Source organism: Erpetoichthys calabaricus, chromosome 1, assembly GCF_900747795.2.
Source record: "Erpetoichthys calabaricus chromosome 1, fErpCal1.3, whole genome shotgun sequence".
In the NCBI taxonomy this organism is placed as follows: domain Eukaryota; kingdom Metazoa; phylum Chordata; class Cladistia; order Polypteriformes; family Polypteridae; genus Erpetoichthys; species Erpetoichthys calabaricus.
Window position 1 is genome coordinate 302,315,534 of NC_041394.2, and position 19,761 is coordinate 302,335,294.

A 19,761-nucleotide genomic window follows, 5' to 3' on the forward strand; every position below is an offset into this window, starting at 1 on the left:
CGCATCTCGAACCGCTGTTGGCTGCATCTTGTGTGGCACTTTCAACATTTAAAAGCCTGTACAGCAGCTGTCCTACTCTTTGTCTTTTATTTCCGGCCCCGGGCATGGTTAAATCTTTTGGCACAAAGTCCTGTTTCGTGAGACGTGAGTTCTTGATATTTTTTAGTTTATAATTTAAAAGCGGAATAAGAATCTGAAAATCGAACAACATCACATTAAAGTTTGATAAATTCTGAAAAGAATGATACCAAACATATATATGTAGGTTTTAAAATAAGCCTGATTTAAAGCGTAACAAAAACGTGACATAAAAACGTCACAGTTGCACGAATTCATTATGGAGGAGGTTTAAAATTTCTGAGGGTATGTGTTTTATAAACTGATGTGGACCACTATCCCTCTGTCTTTCTCCTACTTCTTTTTTAATTGTTTTTTAATTGCAACCTTTTTAATGATGAACATATACACACAAACATTCAATTTAGATGCTAGCTACCTTTTTTAATTGCACATTACTGATAAGCAGTAGCTTTTGAAAGGATGCAGTTCAGTACTCAGTGCACTGAAATTCAACAAAAATGGGGTTACTTAAAACCACAATCCTTTAAACCTATGGCTATTTACAGAGTAAAACCAACACTACTGGTAATTTCTCAAAATGCAGACAGAGACGGAACAAGCTGTCTAATAAAAAGATAAAATCGATTAAAGAAGAGGCTGCTTTCTAATTAAAGCATTAGCTTTAACAAAAACAAACACCTTTTGTTTAAAGGGTCTGAGTAAAGAATGTTCAATCTCCTGATTTTATTGGTATTACAATTTCTTGTATACATGCCAACCTTTAGTGTCTTGCAGAAGACACTAAAATGTGGCAAGATTATTTCAATCAGATTTGCTTGTAAAATCACTACATAACATTAAAATGAATACAAATTAATACAGATACAATAAAACATATGATGAATTTCTTATGGTTTCCAACAACTATTGATATCTTGTGAGATGGCAAAAACAACACAGGTTTATTTCCCAAACCTCTCATGAAAGCATCTCACTCATTCCATGTGTTTGTTAAATTCCACCAACATCACATATGATTTAAATTAATGGTAGGCATTAGCAGAGGCATTAGCCTTAGCGAGTCAAGTGTGCTAGTTGTGCAATTTAGATATAATTAAGTATACTGGTTAGTAGTTACAAATACTATGCTGTCTCAAAAGTTTTGAAAATTGCAAAGATAGCATACTTCAACAGACATAAAATCATACTTTTGTATTAACAAAGCTATATAGTCGATGAACAATACCATACCAAACCGGACTTTCAAGATGTGGTGTTCAGGCTGTCATAAAGAAGTTTGAAAAAGTAGGCAAGCTGAAGACAATAAACATAGTGGAAGACCCAAAACTTGAACTGTATGAATAGGTCACTTTCTAACAGAACCAAAAAAAGATCCAGCAAAGTTTTTACTGAGTCGCCTGGTAACACAGAATACCACATCTATTCAACTAGCAGCCCACAGGCCAAATCCAGACTTTAAAGTTTTTGTCAATGACCCACGTGTGTCCACCAGTCAATAAGTAACAATATTCTTCTGAAGTCTAACTGTACAAGCAAATCAGCAAACATAAATTGTGCAGCAGCAACAGATGTATTCACTGAACAGACTTCCTTTGATTTTAGTAAAGAAAAAAAAATACAATTTGCACTTTAGTTGTTCATTACTGGCTGCAAAATGACAATACCCACCCTGATCCCGGTATAAAAAAATGTGCTACTTGATTGGCAGTCATTGAATCTTACAAATAGAATTTGTGCTAGCAGTTTTTAAAATCTGTGTAATGAACTAATGAACAATAGCTAATTTAACATGTCCCTTTCTAAAGTGAAAAACCATCAGTTCAAGCTAGACTGGAATGACAACCATTTGTTCACTTTACAAAGCACTACAAGTGTTAAGCCAGCGTGTTTATTGTGCACTAAAAATGTGTCTGTGATGAAACAGTGCAATGCAATGAGGCATGACTAATTTTCTGCAGTGGATCAGAGGAGTGGGGAATGTAGGTGCAGTTACTGTTATTCGCCAGGCTAATACAGTGGAGCACTTTAAAAAACTGCTGAAAACACATTATTTTAACATGGCCTTCTCATAACTTCACTGTAATTTAATCCTGATACTCTGTATATCCAATTCATTATAATAACTATTCATTCAAAATCTGTACTAACCCCTACTCTCTCTTCTGTTTCCTTTTCCGGTGTCCTGTTGGTGGTGGCTTCCGCCACCACCCTCTACCGAAAGCATCATGATGTTCCAACACTGATGGATGGATTAAAAGCCAGAAGTCTGTATTACCATCAGCATCAAGTCCTTCCATGAGAACCCTAACTACAAAGAGGACTATTTCATTTATATTAGGTAGAATGCCCAGAGGGGACTGGGCGGTCTCGTGGCCTGGAACCCCTACAGATTTTTTTTTTTTCTCCAGCCTTCTGGAGTTTTTTTTGGTTTTTTCTGTCCACCCTGGCCATCGGACCTTACTCCTTTTCTATGTTAACTAATGTTGTCGTATTTTAATTTCTTACTTTGTCTTTTATTTTTCTTTTCTTCATTATGTAAAGCACTTTGAGCTACTTTTTGTATGAAAATGTGCTATATAAATAAATGTTGTTGTTGTTGTTGTTCACATCTTTGCAATGGAGCCGTAATATCCTTGATCACTGTTGTACTGAATAGAAACAATCCACAATCGCAGCACTGCATGCTAGATATTGTAGATGAGGTGACTGGTGACAAAAAAGTTACATAAAGCTTCCTCCATTAGAAAGATGCCCCTCTCCGACATATCAGCTCTTTGTAGAGAGGAACGTCTTGCCAATAATTTTTGGGAAAAGCTTTTGGAGGCTATGAATCATTTCTGTGAAATCCACAAGGTAATTGTGTCTTTCTTAGGAGACTGTAAACACAAAAGGACACCACAACTCTTGGTAGTTGTCTGTTTTCTGTGTAAAATTTTCAAACACCTGAATTCACCAAACCTAAACTTACAGAGGCATGAGAAGTCTGCTGATGACTTGAAGAAGCACCTTACTGCACTCAAGACAAAGCTGGAGATTTTAACATCTAACCAAATGGCAACAAAGTTGCAGCACTTGACACAGCTCCAAGTATTCTTGACCACATCAACATGTGCATACAATTCACCTATCATAACAAACCTTCTTAAAATATCATAGAGAACTTTGCAGAGAGGTTTCAAGATTTCCACATTCCTATTGAAATGCTGCAGTTTTGTCATGATCTTTGTTTCATCAAACCTTACTCAGAGTTCTGTGCCAAAGCCAAAGAAGTCCTGCTGTGTACTGATGAGAGTTCATTACAAATGGAATGAGTTGATGTGCAGTCATCTTTTACATTGCATTGCATATAAACTCCCTATGCTACAGGACTGGAGTTGTAAATGTTGAACATATTTAATATTTGCAATTTCCAATTAGGGTGGTGCTGTTGGGTTTGTTAGTAAATTGGAGAGCTAAAGAGGATGTTCTGGGAAGATAATCATTATAGACCTGCCTTAAAACTGAATACTTTTTGTGATTTTCGGAAGTGTTGAATCTGGCCCACAATCACCTTGTAATGTGCGCCTAGAAATAGTAATATACACAAATTTTAGCTGAAGACTTGTCAAGGATTACCTCCATAATTTGCCAGGACAATCATTCATGTTTGTGAGAAACACAGCAATAACATAGTATTACAAATAAAATAGGGTAAATTAAAACATTATGAATTGAGCTTAAGGCTAACTGATTTTATACCGTGAGATACTGAAAGTCTGAAACTTACCTGCTTTTTAAACTAGCCATCCATTCAACTCCTTCCTGGTATTTATTTATTAGATGATGCAAAATTTCAGTGTTTCCATGCACAATTCTAGGAACTGCAATTGACCAAAATTCAGAATATCCTGTTTCAGAGAGAAGAGAAAATGTTTGTGAAAACATTTGATTTGCATTTAGTGATTCAATCATGTTTCTAACAGTGCTGTCAGTTACTTCTGAAGTGGAGGAGATAATCAGAACCTTCTAGGTATGAAGCTGTATGAGAGTTCACACAGTAAATATACTGCTTTTAGCACAGAGCTCAGAAACACTTTTTCAGTTCCAGATATGTACAGAGGTGAATACAGTAAATGAAAAGTTACTTAACAAATATTTCTGAATAAAAATTAAAAACACTCATCTGAACATTTACATTAACAAAACTAAAAAAGTACTGCAGGTCAGGTCAAAATACCATTCAAATACTAGATTTAAATTAGGTTTTTATTGAACTGAAACTGAAATGATAGCAATGTAATGATTTAACATGTTAAAATTTTTAAATGTTATAAAAAACACATGGTGTCTTAAAAAATATGCCTATAACTTAAAAAAATAAAATTAAGCTGGAATAGCCAAAAATCGAATGGAGCCTGTTTTTGTTCTTTCTCATGCATGTCATTTAAGGAGCTCTTTAAAGCTCTGATCTGATATGTAGATACAGTAATAGTACAGTTGATAATAACAATTCATTTAAAACATTGAATTCAGATACTAGCTAGCACAGACTTGACAACTTTGCACATTTAGTTGTTCACAATTAGCCCTGTTGTCTAGCATGGCTAGTGGTTTAGTGATGTTCCATAGCTTGTAAAGAATGAACCCCCCTGAATCTGCTTTGCCTCGAGTTCAGCAAACTCAGCAAAATGCATTGAAGTCAATGAGGAAGCAAAAACTAGTTTTGCAAAGATGATAATGGTGCAGTGGTCTTTTAACTGTCCCTGACAGCTAGGGAAATGTCTGTCAACTATTCTGGACCAATTATTATGGCCAAAAATGTGACCTGAGCTGCGAGGCAGCTGTGCTAGCCAATGCCCCACCATGTATTCTTGAGATACAAATTAATAGAATTACATATCAGAACAGTAAAAATTTCTTGCAGACAGGAAATATGAATTCACTAAGGCTTGCTGCCCACAGATTCTACAGCAGGTACTCACATATCTTGAAAAGTAGTTTTTTATTCCCTCTGGTGATTTTGCTTATTCACTGCCACTGCTATCAAATAAGAGCAACACTAAAGCATGTTGATTATAAACTCCTTCCTGTTTGCATGACATGCACAGCTCTCCGGGTAACATTATTAAAGAGGTAGGCTTACATATTTTATACAGGTCACATACAAGTTCATACAAAAAGACCTATAACATACAAATACACTGATATATTTCCAGTTTCCCTTCAGCATGCGCGTTCTGTGTGTAAATGTACTCAAACGTTTTCCGCTAATTTGTAGCCCATTATTAGGAGCAGAATTCGGATGGAGAATTGCAGAAATAGTCGGGCAGAGGGATCCCTTCATCTGATTGGCTGGCCCAGTGCCATCTCATCTGTGGAATGGCCAATAGGGGGAGGGAGACAGCTTGATGGCTGAGGTCTCCTGGACTCTAAATAAATCCAAATCATATTAAGTGATATCATCTACTGTTAAATTCTGCTCTGTATTTGTAATAATTTTATTTTACTATTATATTGCATTTAGGATTACTTGTGTTCTGTTCTGTGTATTGTATTGTATTTACTCCCTTCTTTGTGACAACCACTGCACGCTCAACCTACTTGGAAAGGGGTCTCTTTTTCAACTGCCTTTCCCAAGGTTTCTTCCATTTTTTCCCTACTAGGGTTTTTTTGGGAGTTTTTCCTTGTCTTCTTAAAGAGTCAAGGTTGGGAGGCTGTCAAAAGGCAGGGCCTGTTAAAGCCCATTGCGGCACTTCTTGTGTGATTTTGGGCTATATAAAAATAAATTGTATTGAATTGTATTATATAAGTGATATATAATGGGGTTGGGGGCAGAGAGGGGTTTATCCTATTCAACATTGGCTGTGTCATACGAGGCTGGGGGTCAGACCCGGCCGGGACGCCTGGAGGGACCGGGATGTGACGTATTCGTCCTCCGGGCCATGAGGGGGGCAACCGCCCTGGATTAGAAGAGGCCCACGGAAGGGGAGCAGGGAGCCTCAAGCCCGTTGGGGCCAGTATCCACCGCCAGGGGGCGCCCCGAACCTCATGGAGCCCGGGACATATTTACTTCCGCCACACCCATGGATGTTGATCCTTCCAGGGCCACCCTGAGTGCTTCCGGGTGTTCTCCTGACGCTTCTGCCACACCAGGAAGTGACATCAGGCAGATCACCTGGAGCTCATCTGGGTAAAGATAAAAGGGGCCGCCTTCCTCCAATCGGAGAGCTGGAGTCTGGAGCAGAAGCAGGACGAAGCTCCTGGAGAGAGAGGACAGGTAGCCCACGGACAGTGAGAGAGAGGCCCGAATTTAAGGTGATTGGTGCAAGAAGCACAGTGTGCTGTGCGGGAAAGTGTTGTGTCTTAAGGAGGACTGTGAATAAATGTGCATTTTGTATAAAGATGTGGTCTCCGACTGGTGGTGTCCGGGCAAGTCTCACAGCTGCTACAGCTCTGTAATGGCATGCTGTCTTCACAAACCATCATGGGAAATACAAGACTGTAATTATGAGTGCTAGTACTGTTTGTGTAACAGTGGCAAAACAATGACTCCCCATTTTCTAATTTTGGGGTGCATCTATTTACATAGAGGTGTTGCATTTTTCCTCAATTCTTTTATTCTGTATTTTCTCCTTTTTTATACATTATTATAAAAAAAGCTGCTTTAATGCTCATCCTGGTTGGACTCTAGAGGACTGCAACATTATTCCACATTTACAAGTACATTATTTAAATAGAGGATTAACTGTTTGTGAGCATAAACACTGAACATACTCAGGATGGATACTGGAGTGTGATTTTGCACTATGTTACAGGAGCTAGTGATTACAAAAAACAGACTAACTTGAACTGTCATACAACAAACGTACAATGTATATGAAAATCAAACAGTTATACATTTCACAAAAATAGCACCTTATACCTCCTTAATAAAACATAACAGAAAAAAATCAGGCTGATAAGGGCAACTTAAGCTTCATCAAAATATATACAGCATTTAAAGCAAGAGGCCATAAAATCACATTTTGTGTGGTTGTTTCTTTCCTCTGAAGAGCTTAAAAGTGCATATATTAAAGGATTCCAAACTTAAACAACATAAAGTTAGTTTTAAATAGTTTTGTAAAAAGTTTCACACTCGATAAAAGTAGTGATAGTATTTAAAAACATTTTTTTAATCACAATTCTGTCCATAAGTAAAATGTCTTATATATCAGTATACTAACTGGATAAGTGCAGATTAGGATAGTTAGCTAGGTTGAGCTAAGTTTCCAGCCTCTCATGACCCTGTAGTTAAGAAGAAGATTCAAAACTAAGACAGAAAGATAAAAACTATACTTGAGAAAAAAAAAAAAAAACCACAGTACATAAAATCTTTTAATTCAATTATTTATGCTATGTTTAATTTATATTTGCATTTAATAATAAACCGTTAATTGTAATTTAAAAAAAAAAACATTTTACTACTGGTGACAGTCATGTTAATTTGGTGAATCTGACCAATTGTAGTAAAGGTATTTTCTGTGTTTTTTTTAAATCAAAAGAAATATATTTTACCTTCCAAATATTCCTGAAGTTTTTTGCTCTGAAGAAGAGAGAGATAGCTGACATTTTTAAAATCTTTATTATGTATATAAAATCCCCATTCAATAAGCAGCTGGAAAAAGAATAGTAAAAGATAAATCAACAAATTATACAAGTATTCATCTATACTATAAATTACTTTATCTTTCATTAAAGCAGTTTAAAGTACCCATACCAGGGTCACAAGAGGTCAGTGGCTATTCAGAAAGCAAGATTCATCCGTGGCAAAACCCAACCGGGCTAGGGCACTTCCAAGGCACCAGACCATCACAGGCATTAATCCCACCCAAATTAATTCACAACAGGCCAATTTAGGGCTGCCAGTTAACCTACTGTATATATCTTTGATCTTAAAAAAGAAAACAATTACACAGATTCAAAAAGACCAACACAGATTTCACAAAGACAGATTCTATGCTGGAACTCACAACCCAAGACTCTATAAGGCAGCAGTACAAGCTACTGTGGCACCTTTGTAAATATATATACTTTAAATTATTGTAAAGACTGAATTTACACAGATTGCCTGATAGAGTAACAAAATATTTGGCCTATTCAGTCAAGTGAATGTGATTGCCTCACTTTTGGACTACAGAAAGCCAAGTATAGCTATTCCAATGTTGATGGCCGAAGGTTTAAGAGATTTGTAAATCTACTTTAACAGTACAGTTACCAAATCAAAATGTTGCCAGCACAGTCATCCCCAAAACAAGGAGAAAGAAAAGAGTCTGAAGAAGAGTGGGGCAAAAACGTGATAGGGGAAAAAAAACAAGGTTCTATGCATAGAGGAAAAGAGAAGGGAAGAACTGTAAGAAAGGAGGTCTTAGAATCTTCCGCAAGTTTAGTTTATTTTGCTTTGTTATACAACACTTTTCCACATCTGGCTTTGTACATATTTTGTATTAATTTTTTAATTTGTTGTTTCTTTATTAATTATGTCATTGTGTGAGTTGCATTTTGTGTCTAGGATGCATCCCTGCTGTGGTGGTGCTTTGTATGTGTGTCAAATGGTGACATATTGATGCCATTTTTCTTTAAGCACCAGCAGCTGGAGCAAACTCTTGTCAATTTTTTACTTAAAAAAATAAAGAAATAATTATAACAAATTACTGTGTTACAATTTTCTTTAAGAACCAGCAGCTGGAGCAAACTCTTGTCAATTTTATACTTAAAAAAAATAAAGAAATAATTATAACAAATTACAGTGTTAGATTTTCTTGCAATAAATCTTTGTTTCTCCTATATCTTTGCACTATAAGCATATTTGGCCATTTGATCGACATGCCTATTTGCCTGTCTCACAGTTACAATTCTAGGGTTCTGTATGTAAGCCTTTGCCATGAAATTAAAGACATTCTTGCTGGTTATTGATTAAGCTTTGGAGTCATAATTTAGTGAGAAAGCAGGAAAACCACACCACCATTGAGGCAAATTCAAGAAATGTTTAATTAGACCCACGAGGACAGAAGATTATATTTTTTCTCCTTGTGCATTAGTTGAATTTTGCTACTCCCTGTGTTCATGCCTCATTTCACTTATTTATCTTAACAAACATGGCATTTTAGGTAGTTTTCTGGGTACAGAAGGCTGTCACGAGGCCTCCCACACAGCACAATACATATAAAGGTATTTCATTTGTACAATGAAAAGCTATTTATTTTATGTCATGCACTATATGAGAATAATTTATATTAAGTATAAAGTTTAAGCAGTAAGATTAGCACATTTCGAATGAAATCATCCAAACAGACAAATTGCAGTAAAACAAAACTGATTACAGAAACCAGGGGCCTCATGCATAACACCGTGCGTAGAACTCACACTAAAACTTGGTGTACGCACAAAAGCAGAAATGTGCATACGCACAGAAAAATCCAGATGCATAAATCTGTGCGTACGCCAACTTCCATGCACTTCCAGTACATAAATCCTGCGCAGCGTGAAAAGTAGCGCACATGCACGCGCATGCTGCCACTCCCCAACTCCTCCCAGAATTACGCCTCTTTGAATATGCAAGTCAATATAAATAGCCCTTAAGCTCAGCATTCTGTGAAAAGACGATGGCAAAAGCATGGGGGGAATAGAAGAATTTCAGTGAATACCAAGTGGAGGCAAGGAAAAAGTACTATTTGTTGGTTTAAACAGTGGTATAAACAACAAAAAGAAGTTGATCAAGTGACATAGAGTGTCAGAGAAACTTGAAAGCCAAAATTCACAAAGTTGCCCGAAATAAAAAAGAAGCTGTCAGATATCAAAGTCACAGTGAAAAGGCGAGTCGTAGCCCACTGTCTGAGTGTCATATGAAAGCTTATTAGTGTACAGAGAAAAGAAAAAAAAATAGGGACACAGGTGGAAAAAAGCTTGAAATGTCAACTTTAATCTTGAAATTTTCACTTTAATCACGTAGTTTATTTTGTCATTAAAGTAGAACATCATAAACTTCATCTTAAAATCGTTTAATTTTACTAGTTTCTCAAATACCATCGTAACTAAAGTAATACATTAAATGCTTTGTTTTGTAATTTGTTCTTCTATGTGCTCTATGTGTGTGAATTACTATGTGCTTCTTAAATGGCCTTTCTCTTCCTCTGACAGGACACAGAATCCATTACATTCGTGATATTACAGCTCTCTGAATAATTTAAATACTGAGATGTATACTTGATATCATTTTCATGATGATAGGAATTAAAGCATTTTATTAAACATTGGAACACGGTGGCGCAGTGATAGTGATGAGCTGGAGCCTCGTCCACAGATTGTTCCTGCTTCCCACAAGATGTTTGCTGTGCCGTGCACAACCTTCAATGAAATAATTTATTGCAGCAGTACTGTCTCTTTCAAACGTACTAACCCCCAATTCCTGTCCTTCCTTTTCTTTCTCCAAGTACCTAATCGTCACACAATCAGCTCTGTAATAGACGTTTAAGCCATCTGTAAGATTAGAACGCCAATTCTTCAAAACTTTTAAGGAACATTGAAATATGTTCATAGTACATGTTTAATTATTCTGTCCATCTTTCCTTCCAGTGTCGCAACAGCTCCAACAATCCCTGAACGGGGCACCTGCTTGTTGCTAGCACTGCGACACCATGTCCTCACATGTTTAATTATTAACAATATAGATTATTTACATGATGTTAACATTTTATCTGTATAATGTAATAAACATATGTTGCTGCATTTCATCTCAAAATGATATCGTCATCATATGTAAATACGCACTAAAGTGGCTCAGGTTGTGCAATATTATAACTGTATCGTAAGTTTACAGTGAGGTAATTGTACTTATATGTACAAACAGTTCTACAAGGAGCACTTGATGGACTGATTTATTACATTTATAGTTCTTGGGATAAAACTGTTTCTGAACCGTGAGGTACTGGAAAGGCTCTGAAGCTTTTGCCGTATGGGAGCAGTTCAATAGACAGCATAGCTGAGGCAGTGTGTACTAGATGCTGTATCACGATAATTCTCTTTCCAATCAGCTGCTGTAGCGCTGTGATACCACACTCAGATACAGTGATATAAATACTCTGAGTGGTGCAGAGAGAGTAATATGAAAAAAATGATCCACTGTGGCAACCCCTAACGGGAGCAGGTGAATGAAGAAGAAGAAGAAGGTGCAGTGAGAGTAACAACACTAAAGCAGATATGATATTTGGAATAGTTTGGCTATTCCATGGACCATTATATTGTTACAGGTTAATTACAATCAGATGCATTAAACTAATAAACAATATGCGGTTAATTTCAGTGTATTTGATAAAGCCGTGTCAGGGATGTGGATCTAAAAATGAAAGGGAAACCACACTGGAACAAAAGCACTGCTTTGATGCTGGGTTCCGCCAGTTTACAAAACCGAGTAGAGAACTTGCGTACGCCAAGGATTGAGTTGCTGTGAAAATGTGCGTGGCTTTACGCCAAGTTTTTATACATCGTGATTATATTAATAAAATCACTAGGACAGCATTTTTTCACCTAAGGAACATAGCAAAAGTTAGACCTCTTATATCATCGAAAGATGCAGAGAAATTAGTTCATGCGTTTGTCTTTAGTCGGCTAGATTACTGTAATGCACTCCTCTCAGGACTACCCAAAAAAGACATCAATCGTTTGCAGTTAGTGCAGAATGCAGCTGCTAGAATCCTTACCAGGAAAAGAAAATTCCGAACACATTTCTCCAGTTTTGATGTCACTACACTGGTTACCTGTGTCATTCAGAATTGACTTTAAAATTCTGCTTATGGTTTATAAAGCTTTAAATAATCTCGCCCCGTCTTATATATCGGAATGTCTGACACCTTATATTCCAAATCGCAACCTCAGATCCTCAACTGAGTGTCTCCTTAGAATTCCAAGAGCAAAACTTAAAAGAAGTGGTGAGGCGGCCTTCTGCTGTTATGCACCTAAAATCTGGAATAGCCTGCCAGTAGGAATTCGCCAGGCTAATACAGTGGAGCACTTTAAAAAACTACTGAAAACACATTATTTTAACATGGCCTTCTCATAACTTCACTGTAATTTAATCCTGACACTCTGTATATCCAATTCATTATAATAACTATTCATTCAAAATTTGTACTAACCCCTACTCTCTCTTCTGTTTCCTTTTCCGGTGTCCTATTGGTGGTGGCTTGTGCCACCACCATCTACCCAAAGCACCATGATGTTCCAACAATGATGGATGGATTAAAAGCCAGAAGTCTGTATAACCATCAGCATAAAGTGACTCTGTGAGAACCCTAACTACAAAGAGGACTATTTCATTTATGTTAGGTAGAATGCCAAAGGGGACTGGGCGGTCTCGTGGCCTGGAACCCCTACAGATTTTTATTTTTTTTCTCCAGCCTTCTGGAGTTTTTTTTTGTTTTTTTCTGTCCACCCTGGCCATCGGACCTTACTCCTTTTTATGTTAACTAAGGTTGTCTTATTTTAATTTCTTATTTGTCTTTTATTCTTCTTTTCTTCATTATGTAAAGCACTTTGAGCTACTTTTTGTATGAAAATGTGCTATATAAATAAATGTTGTTGTTGTTGTTGTTGTTGATGTGAGCGTGGAAACGGGCATACGTAACATTTTTGTGCGTACGCACTATTTATACATGAGGCCCCAGATTTTTTACATAATGAAGAACATGCTAGAATTTTCTAGAAAGAGAACATTGTTTATTGAACTGATTTTTTTAAACAACTAATAAAAATATGATGATAAAATTATCAGCTATCACATGCTGGTGCTGGCTGTTCCATTGCAGTCATTTAACATTTAACTTCCAGTCAGCACTGCCACCCAGCCTTTATAGCTGTTCTCTGAACTAAGACAGTTGGACGCAGCTCAAATTAACAGAAAAATAGCAATAAGACAAGATATTTGACATATTTCTGTTATTTTTGTAACTGCCTTCCCGTGCTGACACTTAACTGCTGCTACATTTGTTTTAAGAAGTTGAACCAAGTTTGTTATATATTGTTTTAAAGTGAAACCAGTTATGGAAATGTCTGGATGCTATTTACAGAGCACATATTGTTTAAAGTATAAATTATATATCGTTCTATTAAAGTATAAAATATGAATTCAAATCGACCATATCACCTGGCAAACTCTGTGGTGCTGTCCCTCTGCTGCAAAAAAGAAGGGTGGGAATCCTCGATCATTCTTTACATCAACAGGAACTCCTTTCTCCAGAAGTAGTAATACTGTGTCCTGAATAAAGAAGTAAAAAACATATATATGCACTACCAGTTAAAAGTTTAGACTCATCCAGAAATTTTCATGCTTTTTATAGAATTACTTGTATCAAGATACTATTTAAAAATACAACTAAGATATTAGCAGTGATTCTAATGACTATTATCGCTTGAAATTGCAGATTTTTAATTTATTATTCATATAAGAATGCAAAACCCCATTTTCAGCAGCCATTCCTTCAGTAACCTAATAGTAAACTTCTGCCAGTCAAAGGATTAGACTCACCCAAAAATTTTCATGTTTTTGAGAAGAATTATTTTTATCAAGATACTATTAAATTGATTTAAAAATACAACCAATATATTAGCAGTGTTTCTAATGACTAATTTATTATTTACATAAGATTGCAAAGCCCCATTTTTAGCTGCCATTCCTTCAGTGTCCTAATGGTAAACTCCTTTAGCTTATCATTAATTAGTAATGTTTAAATGCTCATTGGTTTTTAGAGAAACCTTTGTAATTGCATTAGTACTGCTGATTTTGTTCATTTGGGTTGCAAGATATTAGCATTTATAAAGTTCAGTTCTAGGTTCAAAAATGGCCAAAATGAAACTGTTTTTTCAAGAAATATGTCAGTATATACAAAGGTATATATTAATGTCTGAGAGAAGAAGGACAATGCCTTTCAGGTGCTCAGATGGCTTCATCCTTAAATACACACCAAGTACCAGTGTTATCAGTAAAAAGATAATTCTGGGATGTTGGCCTTAAGGTGAAGTTTCAAAGAAAAAGCCATATCTGAAACTGGAAAATAAAAAGTTTCAAAGAAAAAGCCATAACTGAAACTGGCAAATAAAAAGATACTGTATGTTTAAAATGGACAAAACACGCAGGTGGCGCAGTGGTAGCACTGCAAGGAGATTGTGGGTTCGCTTCCTGTGTCCTCCTTGTGTGGACAGCACTTTGAATAGTGAGAAAATTGCTATATAAATGTAAATAATTATTATTAATTATTATTAACAACACAGACATTGGACAGAAGATGACTGGAATAAGTGTATTATGGACAGCATTCTGTAGCCATCTTTTCTCTGTTCCAGACAACACTGGTATTTGGTTTAAAGCATTACAACAGTAAGCATTACAATCTTTTCCGTATAAAATAAGCACACAAAGGAAAACAAATTATTACACTAAAAGTGGCTTATCTCTTAGCAGAACATACAAAATGTCCAGTTTGACAGGCCAAGTGAAGAGCGGTATTTCCAGTGACTGGATCTTTGGAACAAATAACTTCATTGTTCACTTCTTTGAAAAACAGAACCATATTCTTTATTACACTGTAGTCTTTTCCTTTTATTGTATTGAAGAATAATGATTTCCATTGTTTAATACTGCCAGGAAACAACTGATACAGAAACCTGGAAAATAATGTGGGAAAAAATAATTCCATGACACTATATTGTGTATAAGAATTAAACATTAGGTTTCTGTGTATATTATCAACAAAATATCTATTACAAAAATATTTTTAGTAAAAGTTATTAATTATAAAAATATCTAAAAATTAAGTTTCATAAAAATATGAATTACTGTATATTGTATAAACTAAAGAAAAATCTGTTATCAGCAATAGTTTACATGCATCACTGAAAAGAGGTTTTGACAGCTATGATGAAAATGTACAGATAAGTCACTTATTCATTCAATAAATCAGTCATTCAGTGATTCATTCATTGTCTGATCCCAATTTTTTTCATTTTGGGAAAGTGAAACTCGCTGGATTAATTTGAAATTATAAATGAAGTCAGTAGTATGTTGGCATGAAAATTTAAATGGGGCCACACATACATGGGAGGGAGGGGTGATGTCAAAATGGGCAGATCCATCCAGAGATGCAGTGCTTCAGTGTGGGTGGGTGTGTGTTTGAGCAAGAGAGAGAGAAAGAGACATGATCAAGCACCTAAAGACCAGAACTTATGAGATGTGCTCCTCTACTTAAATCCACTAGCCTGGGAATGTGACTCCAAGTAAGCCTTGAGAACGATCCTGGCTTGGATAAACTCTCAGAGATGAAGAAAGTGAATGCAGATGTGTTGCCTTTGACCCTAAGGATGACGGAGGTTGAAACATGATTGTGTGGGCTAGAGACATGGTAGAAAACATATCACTGTGGAAGGAGCTGGGGATGATCAGAGTAGTGCAAGTGGAGCTGGATGATGGCCAAGGATGGTGACATTGTGTGTCAAAATATATTAGGTTACCAGCACCAGTGATGATAAAATTTCAGTTGAATGATGGCATAATTTATCACACAAATTGAAGATCTATCAACATATTGTTATGCTGTACAACCATACAAATAGTATCTCTATAAAAGACATTTCAACATCAATGTCAAATACTCAGTGCAGAAAGTAGAAATTCAAATTAATATTCACAAATTTCCAATTTTTGTTCAATGGGCAAAGCGCTAAATCATATTGTAAATAAATAACTGTGGTGGTGCATTGTAACAATGATGAATTATCAAGTGTCCAAAAAATGAAAGAACCTCCACAGAAAGACCTTTACAGAATTTAGAGATGAGGAGATTTGTTGCAAAGATTAACACACAATGTCAAAACTGGCAAATAAGAAGGTGAAAGCGTTAAATATCATTATATAATGTGAGATGGAGCTAGAAGTGACACATTATGAGAAAGAGCTGGAAGTTATAATAAATTCAATCAAGACAGTGTTACCAAGACTTTAGAGAGCTGAAAAGGGTGTTTTGTTGTAGGATGAGAGGAAAGTGGAGTACAAATGAAGAGAGATTATGTGTAAACTGTATAACACACTTGTGATGTCACAAGAGAATGTGTTTTGGTCTCTAAATTACTGGAGGGTACAGAATGTCCAAAGAAAAGCTTTCTGACAAAAAGCAAGGGCAGTCTTAGCCTTTGAAGCCCTATAAGGCAAAAGAGAAACTAATCTAAATTAAAGAAGGGTTCTAAACAAAGCAAAAAATCAAATCACTAACTAGAAATGAAAAGATCAAATCCATTGAGGTTGAAATGAAGCTTAATAAACACAAATTAACCAAAGAAATCTAGTTTTGTGAAGAATAGAAATCACAGATTGTGGCCAGAGCCCTTCAAACCCTTTAATAATTCTAAGCCTATTACAATCTCGTGTTACTACACTAACTACAAATGAAAAGAACAAATGCATTGAGGATGACATCAAACTAAACAATCACAAGTAAACAAAGAGAAAACTAGTTTTATGAAGGAGAGAAGTTACAGATTGTTGTCAGTGTGCCCTACAAACCGTGCAATAAGCGAAAGCCTATTACAAACTGGTGCTCCCAGGCTTCTTATGATGATGCCAAGGACAGTCTTCACCTTTCAAAACCTACATGGCAAAAGGGAAGCTATTCTAATCTAATGAAGGATTCTAAACAAAGCAAAAATTCAAAAGACTAGCTACAAATTAAAAAAACAAATGCATTAAGGATGAAATCAAACTAAACAATTGTACAAATTAACAAAAGAAGAGAATACTTTTTTAGCACTAACAGAAACATCACAATAACAACTTTATAGGCAGTTTAAAAAATAATCAAAGTTGATAACTTATTAGCCGCAAACAAGAATAAATAAAGGCACCAGTTACAGAGTGATGCTCAGATGCATGCCTATAAGTGGTGAAAAGCAGAAATTACCATGAATTGCAGAGCCAACTAATTACAAATGGATCATAACAATTATGTGACAAATAAAAATAAAAATTGATGGTGTTGGCTGTAACTTGTAACTGTGAATCATCTCAGACAGATAAGCGATTACCTCCCCACCTTTCTGAAACTGCTATAATAAAGCTATGCAATAAAACAGACAAAGAAGGGATGAACTAAAGGAGAATCCGAGTATAAAAATTAAACTTTCCTGCCCTTTTGGGTCTACCCATACAGGCTTCCCACACTTCGAAGCCTATCAGTGACACAAGGCAGAAAGTCCCTTTCTCCTCACATGTCTCTGTCTTACTTATTCATTCACACAGGAGGGACTAAAAAATGAAACACTTTGCTTCTTGAACTGCTTGAATACACAAAGCCTTTACATGGACTCTGCCACTAGCTTATCTGTATTCTATATTGTGTAAAGAAATCATAATTACAAGCTGAGGTGCTTATACAGGAGTACTTGGTACGTATATTTTGTTTTACTAATTGATTTAATTAATTTAATTAAATTAATTAATTTCCCAATGCAACTAGAAACATTGAAAAAATCAAAAGGGATAAATACTTTTAAGACCTTTGATTGATAGATTAGAAGTTTTCATTAAACACAATACTTACAGTGAGTTCTTTTTCAAAATCTTATTTTTTGAATTACTTTCAAGAAAAACCTAAAACAAAAGCCAATTCTTATTAGCATGTAATGTTATTTAAATGAGATACTCTTACCAGTGGCCATTCTGTGCATATTTTATTTCACATGAATTCCCTGCCAAATATGACTTAAACCTGAATATTTTAGACAATGCTCATGTAGACAGTTGCATATGAAATTAAACAAGAGACACTAAACTGTCAACAGTTATTCTTTTTAACCATAGGCATACTACCAATGTCTCTCTAAATGTATATATTAGCTGATGCATGATTCATTTTGAATTAGAATTTAGCATTTTTTACTAAAATAAAATAACACGCAAATGCACAACTATAAAGTAAATGTTTTTTTAATGTGCAAATGACTTTTAAAACATAATTTAAGCTCTTGATTTTGCAACAGTTTCCATCTCCATACACTGCGTACTGCCTTATACCATAATAGCAACAAAATCTAGTATATGATTAATAGTAAAATGCATTGACTAGGGTTAATTATTTTCAGTAATTAATTTTTCTGTAAATAAAATTAATATTGTTTCTGGATTCATAATAATTGACTTCAACTGTGCAGTACCTTGTATTTTACATTCCTCTTTGTCTTCATATTTGATAATGTTTGGCTTAGTTTCTTCCTTATGGAATCTGAGAGGGAAGACAATCATCACATTTGATATTAGAGAGGTCTGAAAACTTATCAGCTATCACAGATGGAAGACTCCATAAATAATTAAACCAAATGACTAAAATATTAAATTAATATGTGAAAGTTTAAAAAAAAAAAAACAGGTCACAGATGAATAAGATTGCAACATATAAAAAAGCCACTAGAATTATTGCAATTTGAATAAATTTCTCCTTAAAGGCTTTCTGTTGAAAATATAAAAATAGCCCTCCTGATGACTCTCCCATCAGGTCTGTCTGATGATAAATTAAGGCAAAATGAAGATCTGCAGCCATGCATATCAAAAATGGCATGTCAACAGTTGATGGTATCACATTATATCAGTTCCTTAGATACTCATTTAAAACAGTCATAATGATTTTGTCACTTAAATTAATAACTACATGCCTTATGTATTAAGAGATTTTCAGTTTAAGGACTGATGGTTAAGATAGATTGGATGAATAGATACGGACAGGAAGGGGTTTTCTTTTTTGGATTATGTACTACATATATTTTATACATTTTTTGTTACTTAAAATGTAAAGTTTTCTGTTGATGAATTGCTGTTTCTCCTCACTTCCCACACCTTATTAATATTTTCTGTATTCACTGTTTGAGGAAAAAAAAATGGTTTCAAAAGGAACCACTTAACCTACCAGTGTTCTGGTTTTATTTCAATAGGATGATATTGTCTCAATTAAGTGCTTCATGATTACACTTCCCTTGTGTGGGAATAACAATGGAATAAAACGTTTGATAAACTATACTTTTGACACTAGTTGTACGTAACTAAAAAGACCAACAAAGAGCAGTTTCATCAGTAATAGTTAATAATACATTACTGCCTCCCATATTTCTTTCCCATGAAACATTATGCACATTTGATAAATACTCTTGCTTTACAATTCAATATACTGTATGGCTGGTCGTGTTAACCATAATTTCTATAAACCTGAAACTTTTCCATGTTTTCTGATCTTCAAATCAAGAGATGAAAACATCAAAAATCCAAAGAAAAAAGAATGGTTAGAAAATGCAGGAAATAATAACTCAAGCCAAAAGGCCAAAAAATCAAGGTCAAACCAAATTTAAATTTAAAAAAATCAAAGTCAAAAACAAGACCCATCTTAACCGTAAATAAAAGCCAAGTCTCAAAACTAATGTTAACTAATAGGAATTCAGAAGGACTATGAGACTACCCAAAGACTTTATTACTGTGCCCTGGGTGCCACCAGCTTTTACAAGGAAAAAGCCAAAACATCATGACAATTGTTTTAAACTGACAGAATATTATTAACTTTATAATAGTAAATGCATACTGAACTGAAAATAAAGCTTACCATTCTGTGGGAATTCAGTAAAACTGTCCATAAATTCTCC

The 19,761-nt window shown here is 35.2% G+C and overlaps 1 protein-coding gene across 1 annotated transcript in view; it reads right to left on the reverse strand.

Annotated features, from left to right (window-relative positions):
* LOC127526694 (serine/threonine-protein phosphatase 6 regulatory ankyrin repeat subunit C-like) overlaps window positions 1-13,361 on the reverse strand; it is a 183,124-nt gene extending 169,763 nt beyond the window's left edge. Inside the window, exons 1-3 of the mRNA XM_051922866.1 lie at window positions 13,238-13,361; window positions 7,615-7,714; window positions 3,848-3,968 (exon numbers count right to left, since the gene is read on the reverse strand). Of these exons, the coding sequence (XP_051778826.1) occupies window positions 3,848-3,867 (20 nt within the window). The 5' untranslated portion in view covers window positions 3,868-3,968; window positions 7,615-7,714; window positions 13,238-13,361. The remainder of the gene's footprint in view (window positions 1-3,847; window positions 3,969-7,614; window positions 7,715-13,237) is intronic.
* Between the last annotated feature and the right edge of the window lie 6,400 nt (window positions 13,362-19,761).